The following is a 24026-nucleotide window of genomic DNA, read 5'->3' as shown; positions in this document are numbered from 1 at the left end:
CTATAAACGTTCCTCATAGGACAAGGTTTGCAGACCAGTCACCATTCTGGTCGCTCTTCTCTGAACTTTCTCCAGTTTGTTGATGTCTTTTTTAAAACGTGGTGCCCAAAACTGGACAGAGTATTCCAGATGAGGTGTGACCAAAGAGCAGTAGAGGGCAATAATGACTTCACGTGATCTAGCCTGTATGCTTCTGTTAACACATCATAGAATTGTATTTGCCTTTTTTGCTTCTGCATCACACTGTTGACTCATGTTCAGTCTGTGATCTATTAGTATACACAAGTTTTTTTTACATATGCTGTTGCTTAGCCCTATTCCTCCCATTCTGTATATGTTTTTTTCATTTTTATTGACCATATGTAGTACTTTGCATTTTTCCCTTTTTAAAAACCATTCTGTTAGTTGCTGCCCACTGCTCCAGTTTATTTATATATTTTTGAATCCTCTCTCTCTTCTCTAGTATTAGCTATCCCTCCTAGTTTTATGTCATCCGCAAATTTAATCAGTTTACCCTCAATTCCTTCATCTAAATCATTGATAAAGATGTTGAACAATACAGGGACCAGGACAGAGCCCTGTGGTACCCCAATTGAGACATTCTTCCAACAGGATGTGCAGCCATTTACAACCACTCTTTGGGTTCAATCACTAAGCCAGTTATGAATCCACCTAACAGTTGCCTTGTCCATTCCATACTTAGTATTTTTTTCAATAAGGATTGTGTGAGATACTTTGTCAAATGATTTGCTGAAGTCAAGATATACTATATCTACAGCATTTCCGTGATCCACCCAGTCAGTGATTCTGTCATAGAAGGAAATTAAGTTAATCTGACATGACTTATTAGATACAAACCCATATTGACTTGTTCAAAGATCTTTCCTGGTATAGACATCAGACTCACCAGCCTATAGTTCCCTGGGTCCACCTTCTTCCCCTTTTTAAGATAGTAACAACATTTGCTGTTCTCCAGTCTTCTGGGACCTCTCCTGTTCTCCATGAATTTTCAAAGATGAAGCGCGGTTCAAAAATTTATTCTGCTATCTCCTTCAGTACTCTGGGGTGTAATTTATCTGGACCTGGAGACTTGAATTCATTTATGTTAGCTAAGTGTTTCCTCACGATCTTTCTGTTTATAGATATCCAAAATTCTAAAATAGCATGGTCCAAACCTCCTAGGGTCCCAGTCATTCTTACCTCCTCAACCATTTCCTCCCTGTTTATAAGGATTAGATCCAAGGTAGCAGATCCCCTTGTTTTCTTTCCTACCTTTTGGAAGATAAAATTGTGAGCAAGAGAGGATAAGAATTTGTTTGACCTGTTAGTTTTGCCTGAGAGAGATTCCCAACAAATGTCTGCATAGTTGAAATCTCCCATGACAACTATGTCATATTTTTTGGAGAACTTGGCCATTTGATGCATAAAGAGTTCATCCATATCTTCATCTTGCACAGATGGCCGGTAGTAAATGCCTACAATGGTGTCCTTTCCATTGTTCTGTCCTTGTATTCTTACCCAAACAGTTTCCATAGAACTCCCAGTCTCTGAAGCTTCAATCTCTGTACAGGTTTACAGTACACTTTTCTAATATACAATGTTACACCTCCTCATCGTTTATCAAGTATCCTTCTAGCCTTGTATTCCAATCATGTCTATTATCCCACCAAGTTTCAGTGATTCCAATTACATCATATTTCTTTTCTTGTGTTAGTAGTTCCAATTCTCCTTCTTTGATGCCCATGCTTTGTGCACTTGTATAGAAACATTTTAGTTTGTGATTGGTTTCTCTTTCTCCAATATTTTTATTATTTAGATTTTTTTTGTCTTTGTTCTTCCCTTCCACTTCTAATAGCAGAGATCTCAATAGTATTTGTCAGGTGTATGTTTTTTTTCTGGCCTTTTGCTTCCCTTCCAACGTTGTTCTAGTTTAAAGCTCTCCTGATGAGTGTAGCAAGGCAACTTTCAAATACATGTTTTCCAGTCTTCATAAGGATGTACCCCATCTCTAGCAAGTAGTCCATCATATAGGTAATTCACTCCGTGATCCAGAAATCCAAATCCTTGCTGATGGCACCATCGACGTAGCCAGTTGTTCACTTGCGGAATCTTATTCCACCTCCTTGTTCCATGTTCATTCACTGGAAGGATGGAAGAGAAGACCAACTGCACTCCCAGTTCTTTCACTTTCTTACCTAAGTTTTCAAAGTCACTGCAGATGGTTTCCAGGTCATTTCTTGCTGTGTCATTTCATCTGTCCCCACATGTATTAGCAGGAATGGGTAGTCGTCTGTAAGTCTAAAGAGTCCTGATATCCTGTCAGACACATCTTTAATTTTTGCACCTGGAAGACAGCACATTTCTCTTGATGTTATATCCGGTCTGCAGATTGCGTCCTCTCTTCCTCTCAACAGGGAATCCCCATGAACACAACTCTTCATTTCCTCTTCACAACATTTTTCTTTCTCCATCCAGGATGACTCTGAGGGCGTCCAAGGTAGTTATTTGTGGGCAAAGTCTTATCTTGATGTATTTCTTCGTCGTTCTCCTGTGTGAGAGCCTGGTATTAGTTCCTGAGCAGTATGAGTTCTGACTGCCTCTTGATCCTCCTGCTTCTCTGTGTCACATGCTCCCATTCCTCTGTAGTATCTGCTACTGACTTGCTAGCAAGAGAGGAAATATTTGCTTTCCTGCAATTTCTTACATCCAAAAGTTGACAAATTTAATCACGATGATCAAGATTAAAACTTGACTGAACTAATTTCTGAACTGTATCCTAAAACTCATTTATTTAGTCTTTAGTGCCTTTAGTTATTTGCCTTTTTTCGCATTTAAATATTGGTAATAAGATGAAAAAAACTCAAAATATTTATTAAGGATTAGAACTGAGTCTTGAAAGCAATTTGAAATGAAATGCATATTTCTACAATCATTTACACTGGATTAATATTAACAGAATCACAACTGAGCATATTGCATATTAACAAAGCTCAAACATAAATAATATTGCTTTACTTTCTTCAGCCTACGAGGTTGTCCTTGGAGCCTTGCTAACTTACCCTTCCTTCTGTCAACATCTCCTGCAAAGAAATCAATGTTGGCAGCTGAGTTTGTGGATCTGAATTGCTCATGTAAACTCTACATCTTTCGATTATGCAGTATTAATGTGATATGAATCTCCAAGACTGTGTAGAAAAATAAAGGAATTGACCAATTAGTTGTAGATGCTGTACTTCTTATGTTTGTAGGATAACATTCATGCAATACAAACTGTGAACATGTTTTATTATGGTATTTTTATAGTTATCAAAAAAAGATCCGTGACCATGCGTTAATTAGTATTGTAGTTTATAAAACACTTTGTTTTGGAAAGTTTTCCATCTTATAGTTCAATTCAGCTTTCTGTAATAAGAGTGTTTTAACAATACATTTGTAAAATGCCCACATTTTAGAATTGTAAATATGGAGTAAATGGCCTAGGGTATGTATTTTTAATAAAATATGGCCTTGTACTTGATAACTTAATAAATCCTCTTTTATCACTGGAATACCATAATGGGAGCGTAACATTTAAAATGATTTCCAATCTGCGAGCAGCAAGTTATAGAGCAGGAATAGTTGAGTAGAATGAATTGTAGTTTTGTGAGTAAAGATTTAATATAACTTTTATTTTATCAATTTCCATTTCTATAGAAAAATTACAAAAAAAAGCATTACGCCCAGATAATAAAATTTGATAATGTTTATTAGTTCCAACAGTAAAAAACATACAAATATTAAAAAGTGGAGCATATGTGCAAACAAAAATACTGCACTGAAAAATAATTGTATTAGTTACAACATGTGTATACTAGGGTTGAGCGACCTTGACTTTTTTAGGGTCGAGCCGGGTTTCGCGAAACCCGACTATCTCAAAAGTCGAGTCGAGTGAAATCGACCGATTATGGCGAAAAGTCGAGGATCAACCGAAACACGAAACCCAATGCAAAGCCAATGGGAATTATTATTTTTTCTCTCTCTCTCTCTCTCTCTCTCTCTCTCTCTCTCTCTCTCTCCTCCGTCCGTCCCTGAACTGAAAAGCTGGTGTTACACAGTGCAAATCGCTACAGCGCACAAGCGACAACATGGCGATAGGCGTCCACGCCCCTAAGACCTATGTCATGACTCTGCCCACGCCCCTTCATTGGCTGAAAAAAATGGCGCCAAGCGCGTCATACGAAACGCGACTTTGGCGCGAAAGTCGCGTACCGCATGGCCAACCCCACACAGGGATCGGGTCGGGTTTCATGAAACCCGACTTTGCCAAAAGTCGGCGACTTTTGAAAATGAACGATCCGTTTCGCTCAACCCTAGTGTATACCTTTGGATGTATCACCCTGAATTTATGGACCATGGCATGTGCAATTAAGGACTACTAAAAGTTTTTAAAAAGTTACAATTTGCATTTAGTAGGCTACTGTTCCTATTAAAGTGATTATCACAGGTATAAAAATAGACAGAAATAAAGAAAATTAATTGTTTTAAATCCATCATTGCTAAAAGCACTGGACCATATTTACTTTCACCCCAGCAATATTAGGTGTCGAGTTCCCGCCACTGCACAGGGGGAATCTCGAACCATCTCCGCTGAGATCTCCCATTCCCCTCCAGCCGCAGTGAAGCCTGCTCAGCAGAGACATCTGTCCCAGCATCTGGCTCAAGCTGATACTGTGCGGCTGGTTACTGCTGTCCTTCCAGGCTCAGCCATTGTAACCAGTACTGATCTGCAGTGAGCAGGCATCCCTGGGACTAAGTCCTGCTTCTCTTCTTCTGAGCATGCCCAAGGGACGACCTCTCATTGGAGCTCGGGGTCACATGCTCAGGTCCTGTAGCAGCTCCTATTAAACCACTAGGAAGGTCCTGGAGAGCTTCCGCTATAAAACACACGGCCATGCGCTAGTATAAACTTATTATTGTGTGTGTATGCTTGTCGATGGATGAAAGCTCCGAATCATTCCCATCCCTAGTGTTGTTGACTGTTCGCAAATGGTGGAAGATACCTAACGCCTGACAGTGCTATCTCGCATAGCTAGCACCTGATACAGCGTCTGATAGCAGTGACCGCCAGTGCAGCGCCATGCTCTAATAGAGCGCTTTTCTGCCCCAAGTCTGGGTGGATAGTGGCGTCTGCCAGAGCGGCACTGCACGCACTCTTGTGAAGTAAATTATTAGTTCTGTAAATCTCTGACACCAAAGTAATGGTGTCAAGCGCAAGAGGTCTAGAGGAACTCTTTCCCTGAGTCTTGTGATAGAGTTCTGTGACTCTTTGCTTGCGCTCTTTGTGCGGTGCCGCGGCCCTGTGATGCAACAGAGTTCGCTTCCTTCATACCGGTTGAAGCTAACCCGTGTGTGTATCCACATTATACCGCCATACAGTCCTTCATTACTCAGCAGCAGGTTCCATCTCTGCACGGTGGACCCCGGGCTGCGAACGCACCTTATACCATCCTTATAATTATTTGGTGTGGTCCGCTAGCCCTAACATTATACTAGCACCAGGGTCTGGCTAGTAATGGGGGACGAACAGCGACTGCAGCGGTACATCCAACAGCTGGAGGGCAGGATAGCAGCTCTCGAGCGCACAACCTCGGCTGTGGATATTATCCAGTAGCTGTTCAGGCTGCTAGTGTGGCTGCAGCTAGTTTGTCCACTGCCACCCCTGTTCTGACCTTATCCCGCCTCCCGCTGCCAGATAAGTACTCTGGCGATAGCAAGTCATGCAGGGGATTCGTGAACCAGTGTGCAATACATCTTGAGCTTCTGGCTGCACGTTTCCCCTCAGAGCGGGCTAAAGTGGGATTCATAAGATCTCTCTTGTTGGACAGGGCGTTAGAGTGGGCTACACCACTGTTGGAGCGTGACAAACATGTGGTGCAGAGTGCTCTGCGGTTCCTGAGCACTCTGAAACTGGTCTTTTTGGGACCTCAAGTCACCCATGATACGGCGCTCCAACTGCTGGCACTGACACAGGGCTCATCCTTGGTCAGCCATTTTTCCGTACACTTCCGGACTTTAGCATCTGAGCTGGAGTGGCCAGATAAAGCTCTCATCCCTGTACTTTGGAGGGGGCTGGCTGACAATGTGAAGCACACTTTGGCCACTAGGGAGATTCTCGCCACACTGGAGGAATTAATAGCTGTATCAACTCGCATCGACCTTCCTTTTAACGAGCGAAGGTTGGACCGAGCCCAGTGTAGGCAGAGGTTTCAGCTGGCTCCCAACTTCACCATACCTCTGGAATCTCCGATCCAGTCATCCGAGCCACATGAGGCCATGGAGGTGTCACGAGCGGGATCTAAGTCTCGGATCGCTTGTGCACTTAAGGTCTGTCATGTCTGCCAGCGGCCAGGACATCTTGCCTCCAGATGTTTCCAGTGGTCGGGAAAACATCAGCGTCTAGTGGATGTAGGAGGAGGTACACTAGACACAGCGACATTTTCCTCCAAACTGTCCTTCAAAGGGACAATCACTTTTGGCTCGTCCACTCTTACAATCAAGCTGTGTGTGGTTTTCAGCGTGGAGGGGAATTTTTTGTCCTCTGCCATTGCCCAACACCACGCAATACCCTTGGTGATGCTCGCCAAGCCGGTGACTGTACGAGTGGTGAATGGGTCAACTCTGCCCTCACAAATAACATATCAGACCATCCCATTTACCTTATCCATGTCTCCATCCCATCAGGAGATTATCTCCCTGCTAGTCATTCCTGAGGGAATTGATGAGGTTCTGTTAAGGATACCATGGCTACGCTACCACTCTCCTCATACAGAGTGGTCCTCTGGGAGAATTCTGGAATGGAGTGAACCATGTGAGGGTAGATGTCTGAGGGAGTGTGTTCAGTTTGCTACTACTAAAGTACCCACAGAACTTTCTTCTCTCCTCAAGCACTATTGGCCCTATGCAGATGTGTTCTCCAAGAGGGCTGTGGAGACCCTTCCACCCCACCACCCCTATGACTGTCCTATTGACCTCTTGCCTGGTGCAGAGCCTCCCCAGGGTCGAGTCTATCCCCTATCTCTCCCAGTGGCGGAGGCAATGACCCAATACATTCAGGAGAATCTGGCAAGAGGATTCACTAAGAAGTTAGTGTCACCTGCAGGGGCGGGGTTCTTCATGCAGAAGAAGAACGGAGAACTACGTCCATGCATAGATTACAGGGGTCTTAACGCAATCACCATTAAAAACAAATACCCTCTGCCTCTGATATCTGAGCTATTCGATATGTTGCGGGGAGTGAGCGCATTTATTAAGCTTGATCTGCTGGGTGCTTACAACCTGATTTGCATCCGTGAGGGGGACGAATGGAAGATGGCATTTAATACCAGGGACGGGCGCTATGAATACCTGGTGATGCCCATTGGGCTCTGTAATGCTCCTGCCATTTTCCAAGACTTTGTGAATTATATCTTCGGGGATATGCTCACAACCTCGGTCATAGTCTATCTGGATGATATTCTGATCAACTCTCCAGATATAGACTCCCACCGGAGAGATGTTTGCAAAAGTATTCGACCTCCTACGGGCAAACTCCCTCTATGCCAAGTTGGAGAAGTGTGTGTTTGAGCAGGACTCCTTGCCTTTCCTTCGCTATATCATCTCTGCCCAGGGATTGGCTATGGATTCTGCCAAGCTGCAGGCTGTGATGGACTGGCAGGAACCCCATTCTCTCAAAGCAGTGCAGCGCTTTATGGGGTTCATTAACTATTATCACCAGTTCATTCCTCACTTCTCAACTTTGGTAGCTCCCTTGGTAGCCCTCACCAAGAAGGGAGCAAATCCCAAATTGTGGCTGGGGGAGGTATCCAAGGCTTTCCTCTCTATTAAGTCTCATTTTGCTAGTGCTCCCATCTTACATTGCCCCGATGTAGATAAACCATTTATAATGGAGGTGGATGCCTCATCTGTCAGTGCTGGAGCAGTCCTCTTCCAAAAGGATGCTCAAGGTCGGAAGCATCCTTGCTTCTTTTTCTACAAGACCTTCACACCAGCGGAGAGGAATTATTCCATCGGGGACAGGGAGTTGCTAGCTATGAAGTAGGCCTTCTCAGAGTAGAGACACCTCCTGGAGGGGGCTTATTTTCCCTTCCAAGTGTATACCGACCACAAAAATTTGCTTTATTTACAGACTGCCCAGCGGCTAAACTCTCGCCAGGCTAGATGGTCCTTGTTATTCTACCACTTCCACTTCACCCTTCATTATCTTTCCAGGGAGAAGAACATCCATGCCCACACTCTGTCCCGCTACATAGTGTCATCAGTAGAGGAGGAGGAGCCTCAGTTAATTGTCCCTTCGGAGAGCCTGAGGACCGTGGCCCCGGTTTCTTTAGAGTCTCTTACCCTGGGTAAGACCTTTGTGCCATCTAATTTGCGACCGGAGGTTCTCTCTTGGGCTCACTTGTCCAGGGTGGGTGGACATTTTGGGACCAAGAGGACATCTGAATTTCTGGCGAGGATGTACTGGTGGCCGCATATGGCCCATGATGTCAGAGACTATATTCGGGCGTGTGTCTCCTGCGCCAACGATGTCTCCTCAACAATGGCCTGCTGGGCCACTTTACCCCCTGCCGGTGGCGGACAGGCCCTGTGAAATGGTCGGGATGGACTTTGTAGTGGGCTTACCCAAGTCTCATAGCTGCACCATTATTTGGGTAGTCACCCACCATTTTTCAAAAATGGTGCTCTTGGTGCCTCTTCCACGACTAACTTCTGCGCGGGCCTTGGCGGCGTTGTTTATTAAGCACGTTTTCCGCCTACACGGTTTGCCAGACAAAATTGTCTTTGACCGGGGTCGCCAGTTTGCGTCTCGGTTCTGGAGAGAGCTTTGTCGTCTTCTCAGTATCGAGCTGAATCTCTCTTCAGCATACCATCCTGAGATGAATGTGTTGGTAGAGAGGGCCAACCAGACCCTGGTCACAAACCTGTAACATTTTGTCTCAGCCAGGCAGGATGACTGGGCATCCTTGCTACCATGGGCAGAGTTTGCGCTGAACAATGCTGTAGCCAACTCCACTGGGCAGATCCCATTCCTCCTTAATTACGGCCAGCATCTGCGGGTTCCTGTACCCATGCCCGTGTCTTCTGCCGACTCCAGGGTGGCAGACTGGGCTGTGGAGGCATGTGACATTTGGGACCGCACACAGGATGCTATCCGGGCCTCCAAGGAGAGAATGAGGGTCTGCGCCGATGCACATCGGTGCCCCGCTCCGACCTTTGCTCCTGGTGATTTAGTGTGGCTCTCTGCCCATAACATCAGACTGTGAGTTGCGTCCACTAAGTTTGCACCTCGCTACCTAGGTCCCTTCAAGGTCCTGGAACAGGTTAATCCTGTGGTCTACCGTCTGACCCTTCCTCTATGCCTAGGCATTACCGACACCTTTCATGTGTCCCTCCTAAAGCCGTCCACATGTCCCAGTTTTCTGAGTCATCTGCTGGGACATCGGGCTCGTCCACGGATGAATATGAGGTGAATGCCATCATGGGGTGTAAGGTGGTACGTGGCAAAAATTCTATTTGGTGGATTGGAAGGATTATGGTCCAGAGGACAGGTCCTGGGAGCCTGTTGAGCACATTCGGGTTCCGCAGCTCATTCCTGCCTTTGAGCGCAGCGAGGCCCTAGGATGGAGGGTAATGTTAGGTGGCGAGTTCCCGTCGCTGCACAGGGGGAATCTCGAACCATCTCCGCTGCGGTCTCCCATTCTCCTCCAGCTGCAGTTGTGCCTGCTCAGCAGAGACATCAGTCCCAGCGTCTGGCTCAAGCTGATACTGTGCGGCTGGTTACTGCTGTCTTTCCAGGCTCAGCCATTGTAACCAATACTGATTAGCGTTGAGCAGGCGTCCCTGGGACTAAGTCCTGCTTTTCTTCTTCTGAGCATGCCCAAGGGACGACCTCTCATTGGAGGTTGGGGGTCACATGCTCAGGTCCAGTAGCAGCTCATATTGGGCCACTAGGAAGGTCCTGGAGAGCTTCCGCTATAAAAGGTTCGGCTATGCGCTAGTATAAACTTATTATTTTGTATGTGTGGATGTATGCCTGTCGATGGATGAAAGCTCCGAATCATTCCCATCCCTAGTGTTGTTGACTGTTCACGAATGGTGGAAGATACCTAGCGCCTGACAGTGCTATCCCGCACAGCTAACACACAATACAGCATCTTATAGCAGTGACCGCCAGTGCATCGCCATGCGCTAATAGAGCACTTTCCTGACCAAAGTCTGGGTGGATAGTGGCGTCCGCCAGAGCGGCACTGCACGCATTCTTGTGCAGTAAATTATTAGTTCTGTAAATCTCTGTCACCCCAGTAATGGTGTCAAGCGCAAGAGGTCTAGAGGAACTCTTTCCCTGAGTCTTGGGATAGAGTTCTGTGACTCTTTGCTTGCGCTCTTTGTGCGGTACCGTGGCCCTGTGACGCAACAGGGTTCACTTCCTTCTTACCGGGTGAAGCTAACCCGTGTGTGTATCCACATTATACTGCCATGTAGTCCTTCATTACTCAGCAGCAGGTTCCATCTCTGAATGGTGACCCCAGGCTGCGAACGCACCTTATACCATCCTTTATTGGTGCGTTCTGCTAGCCCTAACAAGCAATAATTGGCTGCAACAATTATATCATTTTCTTAAAAGAATTCTCCAAGAATGGAATACAATGGGCCTCGTCACAAAGTTTAAACAGCAGCCCATCCTAGTCACATGTCAGGCTGGGCTTCAGTTTGGAGAAACACAACTCCTGAGACCTACACACGTGGTCAAAATTGTTGGCACCCCTCAAAACTCATGAAATAGGCCTGGACAGAAATGATGGTACCCCTGAAAATTTCCCTCTCTGCTTGACCTAAGCCTGTTTTGGATCTTTCCAACTCCATCTTTCCTGGGTGACTGTGTGAATGCATCCTTAGCTTTTCTTCTCACATTTGCTTGTGTGCACTACTTTCTGTTGTTGTTTTGGAATACACATTGTGTGTAGTTTAGGGTGCAGAGAAGGACACTCAGGATCAGTTGACATTGCATAGGGGCGCCATTGTGTAAGTCATAATAAGTGCAAATCTTCCAAGGGCACAGAGTGATAGTTTCATCTTCTCTTTCAATATTTAAAGTCAATTGTGTTAGGCATCAGGATTCTCTACTGTGGTCTCCCATTCAGGTCTGGCCTCTGCAATTGCTGCTCATCACAGACATCGGTCCCAGCCTCTTGATCAAGCTCGTGGTATTCGTTTGGTTACTGCTGGCTCTTCAGCCAAGTCTATGGTAACCAGTGATATGCAGGTGCAGCCTTGCGCTCTGGAGTCTAAGTCCAGAGATAGCCTTACTGAGCATGTCCCTGATGTAGCGTCTTCCTATAGGTGGTCGGACGTTAGCTGCTTTGGTGATGTGGCAGCACCAGATTGGCCCGCGGGCGATGTCTCAACCGACTGGGCATGAGTGTTTGAGGTGGAGCCTAGCGTATAAAAGGCTCATTTATGTTTTGGTGTGAGTGGGTGGTAACTCTACCACTCTGTCTGCACGTTTGTGTTTGTCTGTCTATGCTCAAAGACTGCACACGTTGGAAGGCTGGTAGCACATTTATGCGGTTTTGTAGCTATGGCTCTACGCCTGAGTCTCTAGTCTGCTACATGCTTAGGATGCCGGTCAGACACAAGTTCGATAGCGTCAGGACAGGGGTAACTAGCCTCTTGGCTTAGCATCTGTTTCGTTCATGTGTGCGGTTAGTACAGTTCAGTTACAGAGCAAGCTCAACCCATATTCTTCCTCCCAATGAAGGCGACAGGGTATTTTACAAAGTTTCATAAGAGTTCCATTTTAATTGCAGAGCGAGCTCAATCCAGGTGCTAACATCCCTGTGACGTTAACAGGGTAAAGTACTTAGCATTCTTAGTGCAGTACCTCTCTGTGAAGTAACTGAGCTTGGTACTCAGAGTTTCTTTCACACTATGTGGCACTACACAGTGTGTTTAAGGTAACGCTTGCTGTTTTGTTCTGTCATTGTTCACACTAGCAGCAAATTCATTTCTGCAAGGTGGACCCAGGGTTGCGATTGCACTTTATTCTATATTTTGTTTAGTGCAATCCGCCAACCCTAACAAACTGTCTGCTGGACACCTGTTTAGTGAATTACTAGACTTACCTGTGGTTGAATTCTTGTTAATTACGTTTTTGTAGTCTAAATTTTAGCTTTTTTTCTAACACTTTGGGGTATACTCATATTGCAACCTGTACTTGAATTAATTTTTTACCAAAATTACTTTTTTCAGTGTGCAAAATAACAAATCTTTTTCTTGCATTCAATGGTTCACATTTATTGGAGTATTTTGTGATATGGTAATATAATCTTGATTCTGCAAGGACGCTATAGATTTTCTGACAAATCTGTTGGAGTATACTCATACATGCTTAGAACTTTATTTAATCAATAAATATATAATCACACATGTTTAGAAGCAGAATGAATGAGCATAAATGTGGAACTAGCAGAAGATTGTGATTTTAAGCAGACCAGTGGTGCAGGTAACAATAATATAAATGATTGTCACTGAGTTTCTCTGTTTGCAGAACATTTAAAGCAAAATTCCACCACTTTTTTTCTAAAGAAAGTGTCCTCAGTTCAGTTTTCCTTAGCAGTGCAGTCCCAGTTATTGCCATTAAGTGACCTTTACTACAACTCCTCATTAACTATTTTATTATGTAATTTTCACAATCATGTTTATAGAAAAATAAATATTGGAATCACCAGTGCTAACTCAGGCTATACTCCCATACCTAAAAAATAATGTCATGGATGAAGTATAACATATTCCTCATGTCTAGCTGAGTGTAGTTATTCAGGATGGAAGAGGAAATATAAGCCAGCTCACCCGTGATGCATACATCAAACTTAAGGAGCACGGACCCGCTGTGTCCAGGCGTATAAGGTCCAAAAAAGAAGAGAATGTCCAGCTTCACTGAATCCGTAAAAAAGAGTTTTCTTTATTCACAAACTTTAAGCAAAGAGGATACAGACTTCAGCTCGAACCATATGGGTAAGAATCTCAACGCGTTTCTGGAGACTAAGCTCCCTTAATCATGACAACTGATTAAAAGTTTGTGAATAAAGAAAACTCTTTTTTACGGATTCAGTGAAGCTGGACATTCTCTTCTTTTTTAGTTATTCAGGATACCAAATTTGCTGATAATCTTGATCTTGAAATTGATTTTCCCATGTCATCAAATTAACAAACATTTAGAAATTATTTTCTTCACTGATTCTCTAAGATATAGTTGCAAATGTCAAATTTTTAAGACAATTCTTTTATTTCTAAGAATAATGTGCATCCGCAGAATTTGATTTAAGTATAGACTGGTCTTTCAATTTATTTTGTTTGTATAGCATTTATTTAACCCCTTTCCACCTAATGACTGATATAGCAAGTCATGAGCGAGTGTCAGTTCCTGCTCCATGACGTGCTATGTCCGTCATGACTTTGAACTGTCACTGACAGCATGGTGTCAGAAGCTTTCTGTATAGGTATAATAAAAAGCAATGCTGGTGCATTGCAATGTAATATACCTGCAATCAAAGTAAAAAAAGTGAAAGTCTCATAAATGGACTATGTAAAACAGTAAAAAAAAATGTAAAAAAAAATTACAAAATAATAAAAATAACCCCCCCAAAAGTAGCAGACTATGCTTTATCAATCATACTGTTATAAGAACGTGGACTAAAACATGATAAAAAAGATAAATGTAAATAAAAATAGTATCTTTGAAACAGTCATCTTGTCCTGCAAAAAACAAGCCACCATACAGTTCCATCAGTGGAAAAGTAAAAAAGTTATAGCTCTCAGAATGCAAAAATAATTATTTTTCCCTATACAAGTTTTTATTGTGTAAAAGCACTAGAACATAAAAAGATGTGTGTGGTATAACTGTAATCATACTGACCTGAAGAATTAAGATGGCTTATCATTTACACCACATGTAGAACGAAGAAAAAAAACAATTAATGAATTGTTTGTTTTAGTTAATTCTGCCTCCACAAAAATCAGAATAGAAAGCGATCAAAAACGTCATGTGACTGAAAATAGTACCAATAAAAATGTTAACTCATCCTGCAAAATCAAGCAATAACAGGACTCTGTCAGCCAAAATATGGAAAAATTAGAGCTTTCAAAATATGGAGATGCAAAAACTCGTTTTTGCAATAAAAAGAATCTCTAAGTGTATGACAGCAGCCAACATAAAAATCATTATAAATCTGGTATCATTGTAATTGCACCGACTCGAAGAATAAAGTAGTTTAATTACTTATATCGCATGAGGAACGGAGTAAAAAATAAATAAAAAAATCAATTCTTCACCTGCTGTTGATTTTTTCACTCTGCCTCCCAAATATCGCAGTAAGGCTCAGAGTACAGTTATCCTGCGCTCTGCGCTGAGTGCTTACCTTGGAGTTTTCGTGTAAATCTCTGAAATACGTAATTCAGATGGAACCCGTTGTGGACGATTCCCTATGAGGCAGATGGAGGCACTGTTGGCACCTGACCTGTGATCCGGCGGTGTCCGTCTTTTTTGATGTGCATAAAAATGTGAGTTTTGTGCACTTCTGAAAAGAAGGACAACGTTGAACAGAGGCCAGATGGAGTCCATAGTAACTCTGCTGCCTCATTCTAGTGAGTTGATCCCTCAGGGGTTTCATCTGAATCATGTTACTCAGAGATTTAGATGGAAACCCCAAAGTAAGTGCTCAATGTAGAGCGCCAGATAAATGTGATCCCATTCATTAAAAATGTTCATTCATGTAAAATGTTCCCAATAAAAGTCCCCACTCACGTCCATAATCTGTTGATGAAAATATAAGGGGATTCCATGTTACTTATAGTACAAAGGCTCTAGAACAGAGAAATGGCTACTTGTACCTCAAAAGAAATTGAGCGAATTATGCGCTCCCAAATCCAAATGCTCCCCTCTGCCTTCTGAGCACCAGTGTGTATTAATCACATTTAGCATCCACATTTTTGGCAGGGGTATGTTAGGGGTCGAGTTCCTGCCTCTGCACAGGGGAATCTCGAGCCATCTCTGCTGCGGTCTCCCATTCTTCTCCTGCTGCAGTGGAGCCTGCCAGTGGAGGCGTCGGTCCCAGAGTTATGCTCAGTCTGACACTGTGCGAAGGCTTACTGCTGTCCTTCCAGCTTCTGCCATTGTGGCCAGTACTGGTCAACAGCGAGCAGACGTCTTTGGGGCTAAGTCCTACTTTTCCCCTTCTGAGCATGCCCAGGGTAAGATCTCTCATTGGAGATCAAGGGTCACATGCTCAGGTAATGCAGCAAATCCTATTGGTCCTCTAGGAAGGTCCTGAAGGTGTTCAACGTCTGTGGCAGTCTCTCATTGGTCCTCCTAGGAAGGCCTTGTACTTGCTGCAGCTATAAGAGGTGTGCATGACCACACGGCCATGCGTTAGTGTCAATTTATGTATGAGCTCAGCACCAGTGTGGTCATGTTTGTATGTGTATTCAGGGACCTGGCTGAAATAAGCCCCTAGAATGCTGGCACCTTCGGCGAGGAGTTTCATGTTTGCATTTGATTGCATGACCACCATCTGCTCTACTAAGTAGATGTGTTCCTCTGTGAGCCAAACAGGGCACAGTGCTATCCTTGCTAACAGACTCTGTGAAGTAACAGAGTCTGTTTATACTACTAAATAGTACCGCCATATCTAGCTGCAGGTGCTTTCCTGCACGGTGGATCCCGGGTTGCCAACGCACCAACTTCTCCTAATAAATATATATATTCGGTGTGGTCCGCCAACCCTAACAGGGTATAATTTCCAAAATGGGATCACTTGAGAGGGGATTCTGCTTTTCCAACTTTTAGGGGCTTTGTATATGGAATCTGCAAACTATTCTAGGAAAATATGTGCTCCAGGAGGCAAATAGCGCTCCATTCTTCCCGAGTCTCGCTGTATGGCTAAGCAGTACTGTACAGCCACATATGGGGTATTTCTACATTCAGCAGAAATTGTGGGACAGATTTTGGTGTCAGTTTTCCCATTTCACCTTGTGAATATATAAAATCTGGGGCTAAAGCAAAATTTTGGTGGTAAAATGTAATTATTATTTCTTCACTGCCCAATAATGTAAAATTTTGTGACACACCTGTGGTCTTAATATGATCTCTGCACCCCTAGATCAATTCAATGAGAGGTTTAGCTTGTAAAATGGAGTCACTTAAGGGGGATTCTGCTGTTCTGGCACCTCAGGGGCTCTCCCAGTGGGTCATGGCATCCTCAAGCTATAAAAGTAAAATCTGCACTATAATATAGCCCTCCTTCCCTTGCACTATGTCTCAAAAGTAGTTCCCGAATACATGTAGGGTATTGGCGCACTCAAGAGAAATTGCACAACAAACTGAGAGGTCCATTGTTTCTTATTAGTCCTTAAAAAAATAAAAATTTTGGGCAAATCAGCATTATAGTGGAAGAAATGGAATTATTCTTACTTCACCGCCCCATGGTATAAATTTCTGTGAGGCACATATTGTGTCATTATGATCACTGCACCCCTAGAAGAATTCATTGAGAGATGTCATTTGTAAAATGCGGGGTTTCTGCTGTTCTTACACCTAATGGGCACTGATAATATGACATGGCACCCTCTAACCATTCCAGCAACATCTGAACTCCGATATAGCATTTCTTCTCTTCTGAGCTTTGCACTGTGCCTCAAAAGTAGTTTTCCCCCACACATGGGGTATTGGCACACCCCGGAGATCCTGCACACCACATTTTGGGGTCAATTTTCTCCTGTTACCCTTGATAAAATAAAACATTTGGGGCTGAAAGAAAGTTTATGCTGGAAAAATTTTATTTATTTATTTTTAGCTGTGCCTTATAAACTTTTGTGAAACACCTGAGGATTCGGGTCTAGTTTCCAAAATAGGGTCCCTTGTGGGGGTTTCCACTGTTTAGGCACAACAGGGGCTCTCCAAACATGACATGGTATCCGCTCTCGATTCCAGCCAATTGTGCATTCAAAAAGTCAATTGGTGCTCTTTCCTTTCTAAGCCCTGCCATGTGCCTAAACAGTGGTTTTCTCCTACATATGGGGTATTGCCATACTTATTAGACATTTTACATCACATATGTAGAAAGTACCTATAGGTAATAAGCCTTTATACACTGCTGAAAATAATCAGATCAAGTCCATAATATGGGTATGGGATCCAAGAACCAAAGGTATACAGTGAAACAGGTCAGTGGAGATAGACCATACACGTATTACTGCTGTTAAACAACATCAGTGGAAATACCTGATGAAGTATTTTCCCTGGTGAAGCTGCATCTGATAATTTTCACCTGGGTGTATTGGCTTCTTACCTATAAGTATTTTCTACATATGCATGGATCTTTCATTTATTTCATTTATGTACAGTAGTTATATTTATCTATTCATAGTACTCTCATCCATTGGATTTTTATTCATATGTTTTGCCATACACTGTTTTGATGATATTATATAGGTGTTCCTTCTCAGGTACCATTCAAAATATGCCAATGTATACGTGATCTTATTTAGGTCCATATACATATGGTTTTTATGGACACTTGCTGTATATTTTGTGAGTTACATATCATTGTTTCTATTATGTATTTGTCAGTTTTAAGGTTATCTTGAGGTTTTTATGACAGTACTTGCATTTGGGAGTCTATAAAATTTATACATTTATATACCAATGTGCTTATCGTTGTGTAATGCTCTTTTCTTTTGGCAGTATGTCAGTTGAGTGTTGAGTCTGCCTCCAGTCTGTTACCTTTCTTTTGGCACCTTTTATGACTTAAAGGGATTGTCTGATACATATAATCCCCTTTATAAATAAGTATTTTTTTTAATCCTTAACGGTTTTGCAATTTGCTTTATAATAAAATTCCATACTGTAATTCTTATACAGCTAATACATAGTAATGTTTTTACTTCCTGTGATATTTCTTTTGAGGGGAGTGTTAAATAGGATGTCACAGGGATATGGCCCTAAAGTCAATTCCTTGCATCTTCTATCACTCCCCTCCAAAATGGGATGTCATAATGGGATAGCACTGTCATCACTTACCACAGCTTCTTTTGCCACCAACCCCTGATGACGTCCATAATTAATCATGGTGATGGTGATGTAGGCAGGAAGAAATGACCAAGACTTCTTTCACCACAATCACACTTCTCCTGTCTCTGTAGCTCTGTATCTTCAGTTCTCACTGCTACTAAGCTTCTGCCATTGCTGTTCCATTCACTAAAATGAGATGTCATCAGGGGGCAGTAATAGAAACAGGGTGAGTGACATCAGTGTAGCTCCACAGCTTCTGTCATTGCCCTGCCATCAGAGGGCGGTGATAGAATCAAGATGAAGGACCAGGGTTGTTCCTCTGGTGACATTCATTTCACGGCAGTGATATATGCTGTAGGGCCACACTACTGTCACTTACATTGCTTTTATCACCACCCCCGGATGCTGTTGTATCATTTCGTTGAAAGAGGTGGTAGGGACAGAAGCATTGCAGTATAATAAAATTAAGTTATGGGGTGGCAGGGACAAAAGTGGCTGCTTTAAAAGAAGCTGTAGTCACTTTTCCTTGCCTCCATCAACATCACAATGATTGCTTATGGATGTCATCAGGGGATTTGGTGAAAGCAGCTTTGGTAAGTGACTCAGTGTCATCCCCTGATAGAAGTGATAGAAGCTGTGGGGAAGTGACTGCGGAGCCATCCTTCTGTCTGACCACCCATTTACTCAGTTGTCCTTTGTCTTGTTGTCATTTTAAAGACCTAATGCCAACTAGGGGATACTCTTGGTACTGCACTTCAGTTTTGCCAGTGCCAAACTGGTTGCTGCCGCAAGAGCCCAAATCAAAGCAACATACTGCATGTCTATAGGAAACAGGCATGCAGAGTCCAAGATATTACCCACTGATTTAAACCCAGAATGATTTTATTATTCCTATCCTTAGATAATGCTTCCTTTTTACTCTTTCTTTTATTTATTTGTCCTCCCCATCTACATAAAAGTTGTTCAGCTACTTTCTTATTGTATAATCTTGGGAAAGTGCAGCATATGTAAGAAAAGAGATACAAGGTTGTTTTATGTGTTCTGGGTGTCAGGAGAAAACGGCTTAGCAGAAAATGATCTTACACAATTTGATTTCTGCTTCCTTTGTTTGCCCCAGGACGCTCTGATGAATTTGCTAAAACGGTCCCAAATACATTTTGTACACTGTCTGGTCCCCAGACTGGGAATGGATGGCACAGAATGCAAAAGCTCACAACTTTGCAGAGGAACAGCAGGAGATCCAATTAATGCTGCTATTGATGTCCCCACTGTAAGAATCCAGCTTGCAGGAGCTCAGCTATTAGATGCTATGCGTCTCTGCAGGATAGGTAAGAGACTTGTGTATTTATTGGACAATAAAAGTTTCTTCTAAATGGTGCATATATTATACGTACACAGAGCTTTTCACTTTGTTTTCATTTTCCTTTGTAAAAAGTTCTTTTCTAGGTTAGACGTTCAATACAATCTCTTTGGGATGTATTTGGTAAATGTAAAAGGTTGAGAAAGAGGTCTATCGGTTCAGTGCAAGAGGGGTCGTAATGTAATTTCTAACATACTTTCACAAGAATCATGAGCAAGTAATAAAGATCATTACAATTTCTACTATGTTAGGTGGTTTTGAAATTGAAATATAGAAAATACTAAATCAGTCAGCTACCTTAAAGTGTATTCTGTTATTGAAAGGCATTTTTTTGAGAAATGGAGCATTTTGCTAAAGTGCTTTCAGTCCATTGTAAGAAAAACACAATGTTTGTTGTTTGTATTTCACCAGTTTTTTTTAATCTGTTATTTGTGCTTGCTCCCCATTGTGAACCTGGTTTGTTTTCCAAATGGCTGCACCCCGATTCATGAATTTCTACCTTTTATAGGCACAAATGTTTGCACAAATGCATTCCAATCCTCCCTGGAGTCATTTTCAGAAAGTTTTGACATTTTCATAGATCATGACACGTTTTCCTAGAAAAAGGTGGAAAACAAGTTTACGAGAAATATAAAGCACATTTTTGATTCATTTGCGAATTGTATTAGACATTTTGAAGAATTTGGAGCAAAAGATGTCAATGTATTCAAATGATAAGAAAAGAATATTGACTTAGCAAAATGCAAACAATGAATTAGGCCCTCTACCTCTTTTACACGCTGATAAATCAGTGAATATAGTACTTGCTAGTATTTTAATTATTATTCAAATCAAACTTAGGCCATGTTCACACGATCCTTTTTTTCATGCGGAATTGCCGCGATTTTCCCGCTGCGGGTCCGCAGCTGTTTTCCATGCAGGGTACATTACATTGTACCCTATGGAAAACAGGAACTGCTGTGCCCACAATGCGGAAAATCAAGAAAAAAGCCGCGCTGAATAGCTGCGGGAAAAAGAAGTACCATGTCACTTCTTTTTTCGGAGCCGCAGCGGTTCTGCACCCATTGACCTCCATTGTGAGGTCAAACCCGCAGTAAAACCCGCAGATGAAAAAAATATCTGCGGGTTTTACTGCGGTTTGTGGTGCAGAACCGCTGCAGCAGGAAGTGCGGGGAAGCGGGCGGAAGTGCGTGGGCGGAGTGTGGCTGCCCCCCCGTGCTCCGATCCCCCCGTGCTCCGATGCCCCCCCCAGTGCTCCAATGCCCCCCCGTGCCCTAATCTCCCCCCCTTATACTTACCCGGCATCCCGGTGTCCGTCCGGCCATCTTCTCCCTGGGCGCCGCCATCTTGCAAAATGGCGGGCGCATTCGCAGTGCGCCCGCCGAATCTGCCGGCCGGCAGATTCGTTCCAAAGTGCATTTTGATCACTGAGATATAATCTATCTCAGTGATCAAAATAAAAAAAAATAGTAAATGACACCCCTCCCCTTTGTCACCCCCATAGGTAGGGACAATTAAAAAAAATTAAGAATTTTTTTTTTCCACTAAGGTTAGGGGTAGGGTTAGGGGTAGGGTTAGGGGTAGGGTTAGGGTTAGGGTTAGGGGTAGGGTTAGGGTATTTTCAGCCATTTTAACCCTAAAAAACTTCCTAGAAAACACATAGACTCTGCATAGAAAACTGCATAAAAAAAAGGATCAAAAAAAGGATCAAAAAACGCATCAAAAAAGGACAAAAAAAGGACCTGCGTTTTCTGCCAAGAGCTGCAGTTTTTTAAAAAACAGTCCTGAAAAAAAAAGGATGGAAATCAGGAACGTGTGAACATACCCTTAGTTGTTTAAATTTCTTACTGAAAGTTTTTTTCTTTTGAAGCCTTGAACTATATTATCCTTCTATCTGTGGTAACCCCTACTTCTCCTGCGTGTGTTTAGTTTGGTATGTCACCCAGCTTTTCAAACTCTCTGTGATAACTCCTACCTCTCCTGCGTGTATTTAGCTCAGTATATTTCTAAAGTGACCACTGTAATACCCCCTCCCCACTTTTCTCTATGACCTCCTTGTTGACTTTGCCTGTGTTATATCCTGCATCTAGCTGAATCCTAAAATATCTAATAGAGTTGAGTAGAGGCCTCTCCCCTCTGTCAAACACCTGAATGCATTTGTTCGCAAATACAATTGTGCTCAAAAGTTTACATACCCCGGCTGAATTTTTGCTTTCTTGGCCTTTTTTTTCAGAGAATATGAATGATAACACCAAAACCTTTTCTCCACTTATGGTTAGTGGTTGGAGAAAGCTATTTATTGTCAAACTACTGTGTTTTCTCTTTTTAAATCATAATGACAGGCTAAACCATCCAAATTACCCTATCAAAAGTTTGCATACCCTGTTGCTTAATACCGTGTATTGCCCACTCTAACATCAATGACAGCTTGAAATCTTTTGTGGTAAATGTGGATGATGTTCTTTGATTTTTTAAGATGGTAAAGCTACCCACTCTTCTTGGCAAACAGCCTCCAGTTCCTGTAAATTCCTGTCTAGCATGAACTGCATGATTGAGATCTCCCCAGTGTTGTAGCTGTCTAGCGCCAGATAGTGCCATCCAGCACCAGGTACAAAATATACTGCGTCCATCCTGCAGTGACCGCCACTGCGGTACTGTACGCACTCTGTGCGGATTTCTTTAGCATCTCCTGACAGTCCGACAGTGTAGGGTGGGAACTCCCGTTTGATCCCAGCATCTGACTCAGGGCGTCCTCAGGCACCGGCTCAAAAGCCACCTAGGGTCAGAGTGGGATCAACCACCAGCATAGTGGGGGTGAGTTGCAGGGATCCCACTAGTACCCACTTGCTGTGCCCTGTGAATGCTAACAGGGCACAGTGTAATCTTTAATTCCGGCGACTCTGTGAAGCAACAGAGTTCACTCCAATACAGACCGGGTGATGGAACCTGTGTCTATTCTGACATAGTACTGCCATATAGTGCTGACATTTACTTGCAGCAGGTTCCACTCCTGCACGGTGGACCCTGGGCTGCGGACGCACCTATACTATTTCTATATTTACTTGGTGCGTTCCGCCAGCCCTAACATTATACTAGCACAAGGGTCTGGCTAGTAATGGCGGAAGAACAGCGACTGCAGTGGTATATCCAGCAGCTGGAGGGCAGGTTGGCGGCTCTTGAGGGTTCAACCTCAGCTGTGGATGTTACCACAGTAGATGTTCAGGCTGCTAGCGTGGCTGCAGCAAGTTTGTCCACTGCCACCCGTGTTAACAAACGAAGGTTGGAGCGAGCCCAGTGTAGGCAGAGATTTCGGCTGGCTCCCATCTTCGCCAGACCTCTGGAATTTCCGGTCCAGGCGTCCGAGTCACCTGAGCCCATGGAGGTATCACAAGCGGGATATAAGTCCCGGACCGCTCGTGCACTCAAGGTCTGTCATGTTTGCTGGCAGTCAGTACATCTTGCCTCCAGATATTCCCAGCGGTCGGGAAAACAGCGACGTTTTCCTCCAAACTGTCCTTCAAGGGGACAATTACCATAGGCCCATCCACTCTTATGGTAGAGCTTTGCGTGAATTCCGGAGTGGAGGGCAATTTTATGTCATCTGCCTTTGCCCAGCAACACGCAATACCCCTGGTGATGCTCGCCAAACCTGTGACCGTAGGAGTGGTAAATGGGTCGACACTGCCCTCTCAGATAACACACCAAACCATCCCATTTACTCTATCCATGTCTCCATCTCTTCAGGAGATTATCTCCCTGCTAGTCATTCCCGAGGGAATTGATGAGGTCCTGTTGGGTATACCATGGCTATGCTACCACTCTCCTCATATAGAGTGGTCCTCAGAGAGAATTCTGAGATGGAGTGAATCTTGTGAGGGTAGATGTCTGAGGGAGTGCATTCAGGTTGCTGCAACTGAAGTACCCACATATCTTTCCTCTCTCCCCAAGCACTATTGGCCATATGCAGACGTGTTCTCCAAGAGGGCTGCGGAGACCCTTCCGCCTCACCACTCCTATGACTGCCCTATTGACCTCTTACCTGGTGCTGAGCCTCCCCGGGGTCGAGTCTACCCATTATCTCTCCAAGAGATGGAGGCAATATCTCAGTACATTCAGGAGAATCTGGCAAGAGGATTCATTAGGAAGTCAGTGTCACCTGCAGGGGCGGGGATCTTCTTTGTGCCGAAGAAGAATGGAGAATTATGTCTATGCATAGATTACAGGAGTCTTAGCACCATCACCATTAAGAATAAATACCCTCTGCCCCTGATATCTGAGCTCTTCGATAGGTTGCGGGGAGCGAGGGTATTTAATAATCTTGATCTGCGGGGTGCTTACAACCTGATTCGCATCCGTGAGGGGGACGAATGGAAGACGACCTTTAACACCAGGAATGGGCACTATGAATACCTGGTGATGCCCTTCGGGCTTTGTAATGCCCCAGCCATTTTCCAAGATTTTGTAAATGATATCTTCCGGGATATGCTCTCCACCTTGGTTGTAGTCTATCTGGATGATACTCCCATCTACTCTCCAGATATAAACTCCCACCAGAGAGATGTT

At 43.5% G+C, this 24026-nt stretch overlaps 1 protein-coding gene across 1 annotated transcript in view; it reads left to right on the top strand.

The window, feature by feature from the left end:
* Positions 1-24026, top strand: part of MYO18B (myosin XVIIIB) — a 1113366-nt gene that overhangs the window by 359115 nt on the left and 730225 nt on the right. The window contains exon 20 of the mRNA XM_069750613.1: positions 19221-19431. Within this exon, the coding sequence (XP_069606714.1) occupies positions 19221-19431 (211 nt within the window). The remainder of the gene's footprint in view (positions 1-19220; positions 19432-24026) is intronic.

The sequence above is a fragment of the Ranitomeya imitator genome, chromosome 1 (assembly GCF_032444005.1).
Source record: "Ranitomeya imitator isolate aRanImi1 chromosome 1, aRanImi1.pri, whole genome shotgun sequence".
Classification (NCBI taxonomy): Eukaryota; Metazoa; Chordata; class Amphibia; order Anura; family Dendrobatidae; genus Ranitomeya; species Ranitomeya imitator.
The sequence above is the reverse complement of the archived record's forward strand: the minus strand, read 5'-3'. Positions and strand labels throughout refer to the sequence as shown.